The sequence below is a fragment of the Capricornis sumatraensis genome, chromosome 1 (assembly GCF_032405125.1).
Source record: "Capricornis sumatraensis isolate serow.1 chromosome 1, serow.2, whole genome shotgun sequence".
Classification (NCBI taxonomy): Eukaryota; Metazoa; Chordata; class Mammalia; order Artiodactyla; family Bovidae; genus Capricornis; species Capricornis sumatraensis.
The window spans coordinates 188,303,296-188,320,608 of NC_091069.1; the positions used below are offsets into that span (position 1 = coordinate 188,303,296).

Sequence of the window (17,313 nt, forward strand, 5' to 3'; positions counted from 1 at the left end):
ATTATTAATTTTTCTCTTTTATGCATGTTATTCTGAGGTGGGTCAGGCTGTGAAATTAATAGCAGGGATGGAGACATGAGTCAGGGATGTACTTCCTTAGGATATTTTTGGTTGGGGAGAGAGATACCTGGGGCTGAAGCTGAAGACATGATGCTTCATGTTTCAATGTTCAATTGTTTCAATGTTAGGTTATTTGGGGAATCATAGTTTGAGATTTTGGTTCATATCTTCCTTGACAGTACCTTTGCCACCAAATTGTTTCTCTTTAGTTCAGTTCAGTTCAGTCGCTCAGTCGTGTCCAACTCTTTGCAACCCCATGGACTGTAGCATGCCAGGCTTCCCTGTCCATCACCAAATCCCGGAGCTTACTTAAACTGATGTCCATCTAGTTGGTGATGCCATCCAACCATCTCATCCTCTGTTGTCCCCTTCTCCTCCTGCCTTCAATCTTTCCCAATATCAAGGTCTTTTCCAATGAGTCAGTTCTTCACATCAGGTGGCCAAAGTATTGGAGCGTCAGCTTCAGCATCAGTCCTCCCAGTGAATACTCAGGACTGATTTCCTTCAGGATTGAGTCGTTTGATCTCCTTGCAGTCCAAGGCACTCTCAAGAGTCTTCTCCAACACCACAGTTCAAAAGCATCAGTTCTTTGGCACTCAGCTTTTTTATAGTCCAACTCTCACATCCATAATGACTACTGGAAAAAAAACATAGCTTTGACTAGACAGACCTTTGTTGGGAAAGTAATGTCTCTGCTTTCTAATATGCTGTCTAGGTTGGTCATATCTTTTCTTCTAAGGAGCAAGCATCTCTTAATTTCATGGCTGCAGTCACCATCTGCAGTGATTTTGGAGGCCCCCAAAATAAAGCCTGCCACTGTTTCCGTTGTTTCCCCATCTATTTGCCATGAAGTGATGGAACTGGATCTTTGTTTTTTCAATGTTGAGTTTAAAGCCAGCTTTTTTACTCTTTTCTTTCACTTTCATCAAGAGGTTCTTTAGTTCTTTTTCACTTTCTGCCATAAGGGTGGTGTCATATACATATCTGAGGTTATTGATATTTCTCCTGGCAATCTTGATTTCAGCTTGTGCTTCATTCAGCCTGGCATTTCACGTGATGGACTCTGCATATAAGTTAAATAAGCAGGGTGACAATATACAGCCTTGATGTATTCCTTTCCCAATTTTGAACCAGTCAGTTTTTCCATGTCTCATTCTAACTCTTGCTTCATGACCTGCATACAAGCTTCTCAGGAGGCAGGTAAGGTGGTCTGGTATTCCCATCTCTATAAATTTTCCACACAGTTGTGATCCACACAGTCAAAGGCTTTGGCATAGTCAATAAAGGGGTTGTTTCTCTTCAACCCCTATTAAATGAAGACTTCACTAGAGTCATATATATGCAGATTACAGTTACCATCTTAAGCCAAGGTTAAATAAAAGGGAATACTGCTTATGGCAGTGAAGATTTTCAGAGCTTGAAGATGAATTTGGTTATTTCAAAACCATGATGAATCTCCTTGTCAGTGCAAAGCAGCAAAGGAATAAAGTAATGGAGAAGGTGGACCTGGGCATAAACATGTTCCCACACATCATTCGTACTGAAAGGCTTCATTGTTGTTCCCTGAACTTTGGCAATTACAGGCATTTTCCTGTGCTCTGAAAAACATTTGGCACACAGCGAGAGGAGGTCCCCTCCTTTTCTGTGTTCAAGGCTGGTAGCCTTGTTGCAGGGAAACACTAATTCCCAGTCGTTCTCCCTGAGAGCAAATGGTTTGTTTTCTCCTCACTGAATCCTGCCAGGGGTGAGTTCTCAGCAGCAGAGCCTGGCATGGAAAATCCATTTGGAGCAACTAGTCCCCAAGAGGAAAAAAGGCAAGCCGATTAGGGGGTGCGGGGGACAGCTGCAGCCACCATCAGGGCCAGTCACACCTGCTGGCCGGGGTGGGCATTAATACACAAAGGCACACAGCGTCCACAGCAAACACGAGTCTTGCTTGTATACCCACAACTACATGTACCACACACAACCAAATCCATCCATATATACCACGCATGTACACTCAATATAGCAGTCATATGTACCACACTGCCATATACATACCACAGACACACACCCTACATAACAACTGTGCCCACCACACCCCACATACACATGATTACACAGAAACTCATCTACTGACTACCACATACAGAACATATACCCTACCACACAAAAACACCCCACTCACTCTCCACAATGGTCATATGCATCCATGCCACATATGTGCATGTACACACATTTCACAGTCCACATTTCAGTCACAGGCATCATACATACCACACACATGCCAGGCACACATCTAATCCACATAACAAATATATACACGTAACACATTCCACATACCAGTCCCATGCATCACAGATACATCTCTGTTACATACACAACCCCACAGCACCCAGCTTGGTAACTTTCCCGCTTAGCAAGCTGGGGCTGCAGCCTCAGGCTGAGAAGGGGCGGGTAACACAGGCCATGCCCCGCGGGCTGGTGGCCTTGGCCAGGGATGTGTGCCCCAGGGGCCGCGCTGGGAGCGGGAGACAGCCCCGGGGAGCTCACGTGTGTCTTGTGTGCACGTGTGCGTGCCCCCAGGAGCCGATGTGCCCTGACACTCTGGGGATGTGTGTGTGTACGTGTGTGTGTACGAGGGCAAAGTGGGCCGCGCGTGGGGCAAGGCTGTGCGTGTGTGAGAACCCCGCTCCCACCTGCGCCGGGACTAGCGCACTGGGCGTCCGGGCGGGCGGGTCCTCAACGTGCACAGCCCTCCGCGGAGTGTGAGCATGTGTTTCGGAGGGAGTGTGTGTGTGTGTGTGTGGGAAGCGTGCGTGGAAGCTGGCGTGCGTGTGAAAACTGAGCCTCCGAGGCGGCTGTGTTCCTAACGGCCCTCCGTCCGTGGGGGCCAGCCTACGGGGGCTGAGTGAGTGTGCGGCGGCAGCGGGGCCGCCGAGCGTGTGTGAGCAGCCGTGTGTGAGAAGGCGGGGCTGGCGGGGGGCCTCGTGGCGTCTGCCGAAGCTAGCGCGCGTGTGTGCGCGTGCGTGTGCACGTGGGGGCGCGGCGCGCGCCACGGCGGAGGGAGGGAAGGCGGCGGCAGGCCCAGCCCCCGGCCGCAGCGCCCGGGGCGGCTCCTCTGCGAGCCTAGGGACCGCTGCGCTCCCGCGGCCGCCAGCTCTGCTGCCGCCACCTCCAAGCGCTGACCTGACTCTCGGCCCGCGCCGCGCCCGCCTCGGCTTCCTGCCCGTCCAGACGCCGCTCCTCCCGAGCTCCGGGTCTCGGCTCCGCGGAGGGAGAGGAAATGAGTGCGGCCGCGGCGCCGGCGCCCGAGCGCGGCTGGAAGAGCGAGAAAGTGGACGAGGCTCAGGCCCTGGCGCGGAGTTGCGCCGCCCGCAGACCCGACTTCCAGCCGTGCGACGGGCTCTCCATCTGTGCCACGCACAGCCACGGCAAGTGCTTCAAGCTGCACTGGTGCTGTCACCTCGGATGGTGTCACTGTAAGTCGAGCCACGTCTCCTCGCCTTTCTCCGCGGTCCCCAGGGCTCCCGCGGGGCCGTCCGGGGTCGTAGCAGGGACTGTGCGGCCTGGGGGGCGCCTGGCTGGGCCCGGGCTGCCCTGCCGCAGGCCGGGGCCGCCGTGGGGTCCAGGCGGCGGGAACTGCCCTCGCGCCGGACCAGTCGTGTCGGCGCTTCCTTGGCAACGAGATGAAATCTGTGGGAAACCTACCTTTTTAGCTACTTCTACAAAAGGGGTCTCCCCGTCCCAGGAAAACTGGGGTGTATTTTTCCCCCCTGTTTTCTTTTTCAACCGAAAAGACCAGGCGCGTGTGGAGAAAGGGTAGACAGCCTTCAGAGTTGACGACAACCGGAGGGGAAGTCTTTTTTCAGGGCTGGTGGTTAAAAGGTGCACCTCTTTCTTTTTTCACTTTTGTCTTAACGGGCTGCTATTTAGAAGAAAGGGAACCCTTGGATTTGGAATCGTAGCCCATTTCTTGTATCCAGATTGAGAAAGCACTGAAGAGTGAGGGACTGCTTCCAAGAAGTTAATATTAACAGTTTGGAAGGGTGAACTCCTTGAATACCCAGTTCCAGCATATAAAGCCAGTGCATTATGGAGACTGTTTTAAAATTGCAAAAATAAAAGAATGAAAGTACGCTTCAGTGATCTTAAAGTAATTTGTAGAACTAAATGGTCTAGACCTTTTCCCTTACGTCTATCCTGCCTGTGATTTTCAAAATATTTAAGTGGCCATTTAATCAGAATTTCACTATTTTATTAGTTTATGGTATTTGCCCTGCTATATCTGATGAATTATTTCTTTTTAGAAACGTATTCTAAACTTAGTTTCCACATAACCTTATAATAGAGGGTTTGGAGTGCTTATTTAGGATGCAGATTCTCAAAGTGATCTTAAAATTATTTTTTCTTCGTTGGTTAGAAAAAATGGCTCCCAACAAGAGATGCAGTACATAACAGATCCTTGTTTATATTAATTGAACATAATAAGATATTTTAAATTGATGACTTAAGGGATAGAGAATTCTTACATTTCTTTTATAAATGCAAGACACATTGAGCAGTATTGATTCTTTGCATTCTGTGTACTGTTGGGTCTGTTTTGTCCTGTGTCTCATTATTCCTGTTGCTCTCAGCTCCATTCCTAATTGTATGGCATTGCTTCCGTGGGGGACAGGGTGAAGAGTTGAAAGTAACAACTGTGGGAAACCTGTGATGCTAGAGTACACAAGTAGGGCGACTTCGGTGGGTCCATTTCCTGTGGAAGTATAGAAAGAGTCAGAGTGTGAATTGTGAGGAACACTAAAGACGGTCCAGTTCAGTGCCTGTCTTATTTCCGCAGTCTCCCCTTTGAGTACACCATTACTGATGGGAACCTTGCAGTCTTCTCAGGCATTCTCTTCCTTCATTAGACAGCTTTGACTCTTAAAAATGCTCTTCCTTATATGGAGCTAAAATCAGTTACATTGGAATTTCTTCCTACACCTCCTATTTCTACCTTATGAAATCATATATAACAATCTTAACCTTTTTTAGATCCTGTCTGTTTCAACTCTTCAGATACACACATGATGTAGACTTTTTTCTACCCTATCTCTAGTCACAGCATCTGGCCTGAAATAGGTTTGTAATTCACATTTGTTGAAGGACTGAATGAAGGTAGCCATTGTTTTCCTCTCAAGCATTGTCTTGTCCTATTTATAAATCTCCATTCCTTTCTATGGGCTTCCCAGGTGGCTCAGTGGTAACGAATCCTCCTGACAGTGCAGGAGACGCGGATTCGATCCCAGGGTCTGATCCCTGCGTCAGGAAGATCCCCTGGAGAAGGAAATGGCTGCCCACTCCCGTATTCTTGCCTGAGAAATCCCATGGACAGAGGAGCCTGGTGGGCTGCAGTCTATGGGGCAGCAAGAGTCGGACATGACCGAGTGACTAAACCACCACCATTCTTTTCTGCCTCTCCTTTAATGGTGTTCAGGCCCCTAAGCATCCTGGTTTTTCTATTCTGAACATATGCTGATATGGTTATAATGCTATGAAGATAGTGACCCCTAGAAGGGTACACCATATCCCAGTTGTGGTAAGATCTGTCCAAAAGTAGGCAGGACTGATATCGCCTGTGTTTGATATGCTACTACTGCAGCTAGCATCACAGTAGCTCTTCTCTCTTCCGCATCGTATTGAGCTTGTCGTTGTCAGATTGAACTAAGCTTGCTGTGCACTAAGCCATTAAGCCTCTTTTTTGTTTGTGTGTGTATTTTACATTTGTGGCATAAGTTAGAGCGCTTGCCTATCTCATAGTTATACATATATATTTGGATATGGCTACTCACAGATCACTTAGATCTATCCCTTCCATATATTTTCCTCTTTCCTTATTGATAAAATTGTTAAACAGGAGAAGACCACAGATGAAAGTCCTGAACTGGCTTTCAGGTTCATAACAATTCATTAATTAGCACTCTGTTGCTATGATCGTTTTAACAATTACCTCACTACCTAATTGGGCTTCCCAGGGGGTTAAGCTATAATCTGCCTGCCAGTGCAGGAGACCAAGAAATGCGAGTTTGACCCCTGGGTGGTCCGGAAGATCATTTGGCGTAGGAAACGGCAACCCACTCCAGTATTCCTGCCTGGAAAATTCCATGGACAGAGGAGTTTGGTGGGCTACAGTCCTTGTGGGGTTGCAAAGAGTTGGACATGACTAAGTGACTGAGCATACACACACACACACACACACACACACACACACACACACACACCTTATTAACCTGTATCCACCTTTTGTTTATCTTATCTATATTGGTTTAGTGAGAACCTGATCAGATACTTTGTTGAAATTCTCCCAACATACTACTTTTATGTCTTTTTGATATATGATGTCTATCTGTAAACATACTCTTGTAAAAAAAAATATAAAGAAAATTAGTTGAGTGTAATGCAGGTTGATTCCACAAATGCTTAACATTTTATTTTTAAAGCGATTAGTAGCTACTTTTTAAATAATCTGCATTTAGAAAGGACTGACATTGAGTATACTGGACCATTCGCAGTTGTTGTTGTTGTTTTTAATCAAGCCTCAATTTATTTGCTCTCTTCAGTCTTTGGCAGCCTTCTGGGATTCCATGCTTCCTCTGCTGCTGGTGGTTTGGGGATCACATCCAAGAATAGCTTCAGTTCATTTAGAGCAGCCAGCTGCCCTGTTCAGTCTCCTCACCTATATGAGGCATCAATTCTTTCTACCCTTTTTAAGCCCCAATATTATTTTTCTTTAAGAGAAGCAGAGTTAATATATTTGAGAAGTTCTACTTCTTTTGGAATGCATGAACACAACATCAGTCCTAAATAAAATTCTTTTAATTTTGGTGAACATGCATTGAGCACCTTCTCTTTATGAGACATTATTATGGAAACTAGGAATACAGCTATGAATATAGCTGGATCATGAGTGTAAGGCTGTGATTCATCCTATATTTATTTTTGCATTCCTTTAAAATCACAAATGGTATGAATGAAAAATGATCAACTTGTTCACCAAACTGGTAAATATGAAACCAGGAAGACTACCTTGAGATGCTTGAGAGAGGAAATTCGGAACAAATAAAGGAAATTCAGTTTTATATGGTTGATGTTAAATTTGTGAAATTTATAACGCTATGAAGGAGAAAAGGCTGCAAGTGCATACCTGTTCCTGAAAGACACAAACTGGGTATGTGTTGACAGATGCGGTGCTGGACGTAAAGGAAATAGTGTACTTGGGTAATCGATTTTGAGGACTGTGTCCGTGATGAAAACTGGATGTGTTCTATTGATGTCTCTGTCAGAGATAGATTATTCGGCTGATTGAACTATGGCCCTGAATCTGAACCTTTATTTTTTTTTAAGGAACGGTATTGGGTTGATTTAACAAATGAAGGATTCCAAGAAGAGTTTTGAGAGGGGAAAAGATGTGGCTTGGCTAGGGGAAGAGGGATGGTAAACAATAAATCATATGTAGATATTGTAAAGTAGCTTTTTCTGTGACTGGAGTAGATAGAGTGTTAGAAGAAATAAGAAATTTGATTGTTGAGGTGTTAGGGAGGGATGAGCTGGACAGTGGGGACGTTCCAGTTGCTAGAGACCTTGGCATTATAATGGTGAAATAAGTAGTGGGGGAATGAAATCGGCATGGGAGAATATTTTCATATTACTGTTAAAAAATAGGTTGAAATTCATGCAGCAATGTCTATTTAATGGAAATTAGAACAGATTAGATTTGGAGGGGGAGGAAGAGGATAGTTATAAAGGATGGATTCTAGAATTTTGCCTTATGCAGCTTGGATGGATGGTGATGCTGTTCATTTGCTAATCGAATACTGGAGAAGAGCTAGGTTTGGCTGATCGTGGAATCATGAATCCACAAAGACCATGAATCCAATTTTGTATCTGTTGCCTTGTCGTTGCATGGTGATGTCAGTAGACATTTGGATATAGAGGATATAGAACTTGGAAAAGTCTGCACTGGAGGTAATATGGAAATCATTAACTTCTTTATAGATTGCGGTTGTAGCCATGATGAAGCAGGAGACTGCCAACGGAGAGGTTATGGTATGAGACATGAAGAAACCCTTTAGGCTTTGCCTTTAGAACACTTAACATTTAGAGGCTGGTTACAGGAGGATGAGCTGGCAACTGAGTCTAAGAAGATGGCCAAAGAAGAAACAATCCGGAAAGCATGGTATTACAGAGACCAAGGGAAAGGAGTGCTTTAAGAAAGAAGATGAAGATGAAATCCATTTTAGCAGGTTATTTCTTAGATATTGGGGAAACTAGAAATAGTGATTTTTTTTTTTATTACTGAAGAAGGGGATGAAAGGTTTAGTTTTGCAACAATAACTTAAGGAGTATACTTGATTATAGCATAATCATTTGCGATCATGAATTCTTCAAGGTAGAAAGGGAATAAAATACCAGGATAAGAGAATTAGGAGACAAAGATAGTAGTTAATATTTATTGAGTGGTTTACTTTGTGCCAGAGTAAGCTGATTATGCTAAGCATTCCAATTATGTTATTATGTCCATTCTGTAGTGGAGGAGAAATGCTTAAAGAAGTCAAGTAACTTTCCCGTGGGCATGTAGCTGGTAAGAATAGAACCTGGATTTGAAGTCTTATCTGTCTGATTCTTAGACCTGGAGTCTTAACCACTATAGGTACTCTAGAGCAGTTTAATGAGCAAAATCAGCAGTTTTCTGGCTTTATTAAAACCAGTGATGGGGAAAGTTTTTAAGAAATAAGTGGCAAATTGTATCAATTGCCGTAGTGAAGTACAGAAGAATGGGGGCTGTAAAGAGATCCCTGAATATGGTGGGGAGTGAAATCCAAGTTAAGAACTATCAAATAGAAAGTGATGAGAGGGTGTTGGAGGTGAGGAGGGAGGATGGATAGGTAGAGGTGGGGTCATGTATGTGATGTGATGTCTGTACCACCAGCAGAACTCAGCTTTATTGGCTTAATAAAATCCCACAATAGGTGAGCTCAGTTTTCTGCAGAAGACATCTTAAAAGATGTGTCTTACAGGTTGAAAGCAGGAGTGGGACTTGATGTAGTCTAATAGATGGTATTAACATATCTAAAGAAAGACTGTTAAAGCAGAAGGTGGATGGGCAGCATCGAATTACAGAAAAATGGGAGTAGGAGAGTAGGGAGAGGAGAGAATTTGGAAGTGTATTTTCCCAGGACTCTTCAGAGAAGGTGGCACTGCCTAGAGGCTGAAATGTCTGGTCCTGTGACTGGACTATCTCTGCAAGTGTTTGGATATAATTTGGCCTCCTATTTTTATATGTCCTATAGGGAAAGAAAGCTGATTAGAGGATTTAACTATCAGGACCTTGGGGCAAGTATAGTTCTGTCCACTAGCTAGTGTATTAGCATTATGGTTTTTGCATTACTCTATTTGTTCTATTTTCCTGCTTCTACTCAACCCCCCAAATCAAGTTCTGACTTCCCCGGGGTAATGCCAGCTGGTTTTCCCAAAGGACAGCTCAGGCATATCAGTAACAGAAGCTACAGAAAATATATTTGAGATGTCTGACAGTGAAAACTGGAAAAAAAGGGAGTGGTAGTTGGATTAGATGGAGGAGTCGGCTGAAGCTTTTTTCTTCTAATGAGGCCTCTTTCCATGTCTGGTAGTTAAAGGAAGAGGATTCAGGTGTTAGCCAGTGTAGAGGTGAAGTCAGTATCTGAGTTTCCTTAAATCTTTTATCCAGAGATAGAGAAAGCTCATAGGTGTTTTTCCATCTAAGTGGTGTTTCGATAATAGATAGCAGCACACTTGTTTATATGCAGGCACTATTGTAACTTTATGCATGTGTTAGCTCATTTACACTTCACAACAGCCTTGTGAAGCAGGTATTGTTATTATCCTCATTTTTTAGGTGGAAACTTGCTGGAGGTCCCACGAAGTAGCCCTGGCCACATGTGGTCAGTGTATTCGAATCTCACAGAGCACCTGGCAACCAGGCTCTGGGTTTCTTGGTTCTGCTCAAGGTACAGTGAGGAGGATTTCAGCTATTTCAGATTATCTTTGGAACAAGGAGGATTTAAATAAATAAGTAAAAATAAGAATGGTTTTCTTATTTTAAGAGAAGGGCAATTATATGCAATATGAACTTTTTGGAGTGGTTGAAAACTTTACAACTATGCTTTTAAAAAGCATTAAATGGAGTTTGTGTACATGTGCACACCGCTATATTTTAAATGGATAACCAACAGGGACCTAGTGTATAGCACAGGGAACTCTGCTGAATGTTATGTGGCAGCCTGAATGGGAAGGGGGTTTGGGGGAGAATGGACACATGTATATACATATGGCTGAGTCATTTTCTGTTCACTTGAAACCATCACAACATTGTTAATTGGCTATACTCCAGTACAAAATGAAAAGTTAAATAAAAGATATTTAATGATGTATTTGTATAATATGAAGGTTCAGTCATGTCATATCTTCAGATGATCCTTAACTAGTGCAGGCCTCTTTTGGTGAGCTTTGCATGTGTACCGTTAATTATTACTGGTTTCCAAGCCTGATGAACTTTAAAAGGTTTCAACCAAATAGCTTTTGAGGACCTTTTTATGATTATTCCCTGCATTATAACACCCTCAGTTTAAGTTTATCCTCTCATGTTGTGGAACCTCATTAATTCACAAGAAAGAATATCTTCGGAGAAATTAAGTGTTATTAATTCCAAATAAACACAGGGACATATGTTTAACCTAACAGTTATCTAGAAGAAGATATGCTTTCTTGAAAAGTAAAGTGTTTTATATATAAAATGTGAGGGCAGAGTGTGGTCGTAGAAAGAGTGAGGGCTGTGGAGTCAGACACACTTGAGTTCAGTCCTGGTTCTTCCATGCATTGGCAGGATAGCTTCAGATAGGTTACTCAACCCTTCTCAGCTTCAGTGTTCTCTTCTGAAAAACAGGAATAAAAATCCTACTTCACAGGGTCGTTGTGAAGATTAAATGACATAAGCAGAGTACTTAGTGCAGGTGTTCAGCATCAGCCCCTCCTCAAAACAAGCGATGGAAATAGTAGATAGTATAGTCGTCCGAGGGACAGGCTCTGAAGTTGGGCTTTGTGTTTGAATCCTGGCTCTGCCCACTGACGAGTTACATGGTTTGGGGGAAGTTACTTAACTTCCCTCTTTCAGTTTCATCATTTTTAATATGGGGATAATAACATAGTTATATTATCATAGTGGTGATATGTCAAAAACACAAACTCCAGCTGCTTCTCCTTGCAGAAATGTCCCGGTTAATCTGGAATTCACTTTGTAACCATACTCATTTGTTCAGTTACACACTTCAACACAACACAGGTGGTAAAAACATACATTTTGGGTAGTATGACCTTTAGAAATCAAGTTGTTCAGTTGTCCTCATTGTGGAAAGGTCTATTTCATAATAGCTACTTTGTGATAATTATCTACTTTTTATCTTGGAATTTTATTTTGTGCTCTTCCACTCCCTTCCGCTATCCTATTTTCCACCGTTGTTAAGGAATGGATAATTCTGGTTATTTAGATACACCAGTTAATACAGAAGTATTATATCAAACATGGGTTAATAAGTTTCAAAGGATCAGAATATTATAAAGCTGTTAAAGTGAAGCTGCACATACTAACTTTAATGATTGCTATCCTGTAACAATACTTAGCTATCATTTGGAATATTGATTTTGTGTAGAAAAATAGCAAAGTGCTAGTTATATGCAACATGAAGGTTTTTGGAGTGGTTGAAGTGTATAAAACTATGCTTTTTAGGAGGAGTCCTGGCTGCTAGAATGGTGGACAGAGTAGATTTAATTGTTTTTGCAAGTTACTTTACTAAAATTCATAGAATTTTTGTTTTGTGTTTCCTTTGTTCTTATTGGTTTGTTCTTCAGTATTCTGATATTTAGCAGTATTCTGTAAGCACACTACCAAAAACGTGCAATGTCTGAAGTGGTCAGCAGCTACAATAAATCTCTCCAGCTGTATCTGCACGATGCCCTGAAAAAGTCCGTTCAGGACAAATTTTTTAACCTCCCAAGTGCTTGTTGATTCTTGGTGTGATATAGAATGTTATTTCTTCCTTTGTATCTCATTTAAACAGACCTTTAGTGAAATGAAAACACTAAAAGAGTTTTGTAATAATTTGGTATTTTGTGTAATAATTGTGGTATTTTGTGTCTGTTAGACTCATTTGTTTTTTCCTTCTGTCTGCACACACACACATATGCACATACATGTGCTTTTTTTCTTAAGCCATTTAAAAGTAAGTTGCTGACATGACATTTCACCTAAATATGTCAGCATACCTCTCATTTTCCTATGGAACCACAATACTAATCATGCCTAAGATAGTAACATGAATTCACCAATACCATCTAACATACAGTTTCCTTAATTGTCAAAAAATTAATTTTATAGCTGACTTCAATTCAAGAGCCAATCAAGATTCATATATCACATGGATATTTTAATGGCATAGACTGTGGTGATGGTTACACAGGGGTATACTTTACCTCTGCACTCATCACATTTTATGTATTAAATCTGTACAGCTTTTTCTGTGTCAGTCATACCTCAGTAAAATGGTTTAACAAGTGAAATAAATAAAATTAGTGGAATAAAAACATTCATGCATCACACTTCGTTATTGTATCACTTCAGTCTCCCCTTTAAACATTCTAGAATAATCATACTTTTTTGGGTGGTGGTGAAGTTTTTGAAGAGTCCAGATTAACTGTCTGTAGTATATCCCGTGTTTACATTTGCCTTATTAGATTCAGGTTGAACATTTTTGCTTAGTTATTAAATATGTGCTATTGTATCCCTTGCTTAGCATAATAGGAGGAGACATAGGTCCTTGTGTTCTCCTTATGTAGGGTGACGACTACATAAGACACATTGTTTCTCCTTTGTTACTTTTTTTGTAGTGTTATTTTAATCACTTAGTAAGAATAAGTAACTGTGGAGTGATACTTTGACACTGAATGAATATCCCCTTCCCCAATAAACTTTAACGCATTGATTTTAGTATTGACTGGAGAGTCTGTGTGAATCACTTATTACAGTGTGTTGATAGTGATATTCTAATTCTGTCATTCCTAACATTTGATGGCATTTGAAGAGATTTCTTTTCTTTGTATCTCTTCTTTTTTAGGTAATATAGACAACTTGATTCTTTTTAATATGCTATAATCAAGCATCATTTTTTTTTTTTTGATGCTCAAATTGTCCTACATTTGGGCAATGAGAGCTTCTTCAAGATGGCTTTGTGACCTTTTGACATGTCTCTATCATTTTACTTTACTGCTTTCTGAAACAAGATATTCCAGACTTACCTAGTAATTTCCTCACCCCAGGCCAGAAATGAATCATTTTTCCAAGAAACCTATGTTCCTTTCAGTGAAGAATGGTATGGAAACCATTATCTGGGTTTTTAATGTGCTTATTTCTGCTGGGATGCTACTACACGTTACTTTCAGTGGACAAACTTAGAAAGTGTGTGTCTCCTTCATCTTTCCCCATTTAGTTGTGCCTGCCTTCTCTGTGGGTAAAAACCCTGGTTTCCATCATATCATAGTATTTACTCATTTCTTCTATTTTCAGCTACCCATAAACTAGGAATTATTATATTGGTTTCACTACCAACGACAAATTGATGGCTTAAAGTTCAAGATAGAATATATCCTGGGAAGGATGTATGTAGTCAGAACACTGTTCGAAAGTTTCTTGAGTTAATTTTTTTCTGTGTGGTCATGTTATCAGTTGGGTTCATTTATTTCTGATCTGAATCAATTTCAGGTATACTTTTTTCATCTTTTTTTAAATTAAACTTTTAATTTTGAGATAATTTGTAGGTTTGCATATAGTTGTGAGAAATAATACAGAGATCCCACATATTCTGTATCCAGTTTCCCAGTGGTAGCGTTTCACAGAACTGTAGTATGATATCTCAACCAGGAAATTGTCATTGATACATATAGGTTCAGGAACAGTTTCAGCATTGCAAGGATACCTCATGTTGCCTCTTCATAGCCATACTCACTTTCCCTTCTGCACAAGCCCTAATTAATCCCTGCCAATTACTAATCTCTTCTCTGTTTCTTTAATTTTGTCGCTTCCAGGATGTTATGTAAATAGATCATATGTTATGTAACCTTTGGGGGTTGGCTTTTTTCACACTGCGTAATAGCTCTGGCGATTCATTCTGTTTGTTGGGTATACCGATAGCTCGTCCCTTTTGATGGCTGAGTAGTGTTCCACGCTGTACATGTACCACAGTTTATTTACCCTTTCACCCACTGAAGGACACCTGGGTTGTTTCTAGTTTTTAGTTATTATAAATAAGCCTGCTGTAAACCTTTGTGTATGGTTTACTGTGTGAACGAAAGCCTTCATTTTTCTGAAATAAATGCCCAGAAGCACAAGTGCTTGGTCATGTGGAGGTTGCACATTCAGTTTTTAGGAAGCTGCTAAACTGTTTTCTGTGGTTGCCGTGCCATTTTCCATTCCTGCCAGCAATGTGTGAGTGATCCAGTTTCTCCACCGCATTTCCTGTCTGTGTTTGGTGGTGCTGCTGTTTTTATTTCAGTGATCTGATAGATGTGTACTGATCACTCACTTTGATTTTAATTTGCATCTGCCTGATAGTTAACATTGGTGTGCTTATTCACCATTTGTGTATCCTCTTTGGTGAAGTGTCTTTAATTTTTAAGACTTTTTTGAGAGCAGTTTTAGGTTTACAGCAAAATCAAGAGGCAGGTAGGGCGCTTTCCCGTGTATTTTGCCCCCACATGTGCATAGCCTTGTCTATTATTATTTATCAGAATTGTACATTTTTTTTAACCCAGGATGAACCTATACGGACACATCATAATCATCTAAAGTCCACAGTTTACCTTAGGCTTCACTCTAGGTATTGTACATTCTATGAATATGGACAATAATGACATATGTGCATCATTTATAATATCATACAGAGTATTTTCACTGCTCTAAAAATACCCTGTGCACTGTTTCACCCCGCCCCTTGGAAACCACTGATTTTTTTCATTGTCGCCGTTGTTTTATTTTTTCCAGAATGTCGTATAGTTGGAATCATACAGTATATAGTCTTTTCAGACTGACTTCTTTCACTTATTAATGTGCATTTCTCCACGTCTTTTCATGGCTTGGTAGCTCATTTCTTATTAGTGCTGAATAATATTCCATCACCTGGACATACCACAGTTTTTTTATTTAATTATTATTTTACAAAAGTAAATTGAGGTATAACTGACATTTGTTTCAGGGGTACAGCATCAGTTCAGTTCAGTCGCTCAGTCGTGTCTGACTCTTTGCGATGCCATGAATCGCAGCATGCCAGGCCTCCCTGTCCACCACCATCTCCCGGAGTTCACTCAGACTCACGTCCATCGAGTCAGTGATGCCATCCAGCCATCTCATCCTCTGTCATCCCCTTTTCCTCCTGCCCCCAATCCCTTCCAGCATCAGAGTCTTTTCCAATGAATCAGCTCTTCGCATGAGGTGGCCAAAGTCCTGGAGTTTCAGCTTTAGCATCATTCCTTCCAAAGAACACCCAGGACTGATCTCCTTCAGAATGGACTGGTTGGATCTCCTTGTAGTCCAAGGGACTCTCAAGAGTCTTCTCCAACACCACAGTTCAAAAGCATCCATTCTTCACATAGTGATTCAGTATTTGTGTATACAGTGAAATGATCATTGCAGTAAGTCTAGTTAACATCCATCACCATACATAGTTGCAGATTTTTTCCCCATGCTGAGAACTTTTAATTTAAGATGTACTCTGGTAGCAACTTGAAAATATACAATAGAGTATTATTAACTGTTATTATAGTTAAAATAACTGAAGCAACTATTCCCAATTATCAGGTGGTGCTAATGGTAAAGAACCCACCTGCCAATGCAGGAGACATAGAAGACGTGGGTTTGATCCCTGGGTTGGGAAGATCCCCTGGAGGAGGGCAAGGCAACCCCCTCCAGTATTCTTGCATGGAGAATTCCGTGGATACAGGAGCCTGGCGGGCTATGGTCTGTAGGGTCACAGAGTTGGATATGACTGAAACAACTTGGCACTCATGCATCCCTAATGGTAGTTTATCTTATAACTGAAATTTGGCCGTTTTGATCATCTTCACTCATTTTGCCCCATTCTCTCATCGCCATGCTTCTGGCAACCACCAATCTGTTTCCCCTACCTGTGAGTTTTCAGGTTTGTTTTTCTTTTAATCCACGTGTAAGTGAGGATATATGGTATTTGTCTTCTTCTGTTTGATTTATATCACTTACTGTCGTGCCCTCAAGGCCCATCCATGTTGTCACAGATGGCCAGCTTTCATTCTTTTTTATGACTGAATAATATTCCGCACATAACAGCACATTTTCTTTATCAACTCATCTGCTGGTGGCCACTTAGATTATTTCAGTGTCTTGGCAGTTGTAAATAATGCGGCAGTGAACAGGGGGGTGCGTATGTCTTTCCAGATCAGCATTTTCATTTTCTTCAAATACACACCCAGAGCTGGAGTTGCCGGATCGTGTGTAGTTCTGTGTTTAATTTTTTGAGAGACGTTCATGCTGTTTTCCATAGCAGCTGCACCAGTTTGCATCCCCACCAACAACAGCACAGAGTGGTTCCCTTTTCTCCACAGCCTCACCAGCGCTTATTTCTTGTTATTTCTTGGGTGTTTTTTAATAACAGCTGTTCTAGCAGGTGTGAGGTGATAGCTCATTTTCGTTCTGACTTGCATTTCCCTGATGATTAGTGATGTTGAGCTCCTTTTCATGTGTTTGTTGACCTTCTGTATGTCTTCTTTGGAAAAAGGTCTGTTCAGATTGTTTGCCCATTTTTAAACCAGATTATTTTGGCTATTGAATTTCGTGAGTTCCTTATATGTTTTGGATATTAACCCATAATCAGTTATATGATTTGTAGGTATTTTCTCCCACTAGAAAGGTTACTTTTTCATTTTGTTAATGGTTCCCTTTCCTCTGCATAAGCTTTTTAGTTTGATGTGTTCCCACCTTCTTATTTTTGCTTTTGACATCAAATCTGAAAGAATCATCACCAAGAATGAAGTACAGTTTGAAGCCAGGAAGCATGGTACCGCCAGCTTTTTTCTTCTTTCTCAAGATTGTTTCGGCTATCTGGGGTCTTGCACACTACAGTTTCTTCGTTCATCTACTAAAGGACTTATCGGTTGCTTCTAATGTTTGGTAGT

At 41.6% G+C, this 17,313-nt stretch overlaps 1 protein-coding gene across 1 annotated transcript in view; it reads left to right on the forward strand.

The window, feature by feature from the left end:
* The first annotated feature begins 3,328 nt into the window (after positions 1-3,328).
* Positions 3,329-17,313, forward strand: part of C1H3orf70 (chromosome 1 C3orf70 homolog) — a 110,172-nt gene continuing 96,187 nt past the window's right edge. Inside the window, exon 1 of the mRNA XM_068983733.1 lies at positions 3,329-3,524. Within this exon, the coding sequence (XP_068839834.1) occupies positions 3,329-3,524 (196 nt within the window). The remainder of the gene's footprint in view (positions 3,525-17,313) is intronic.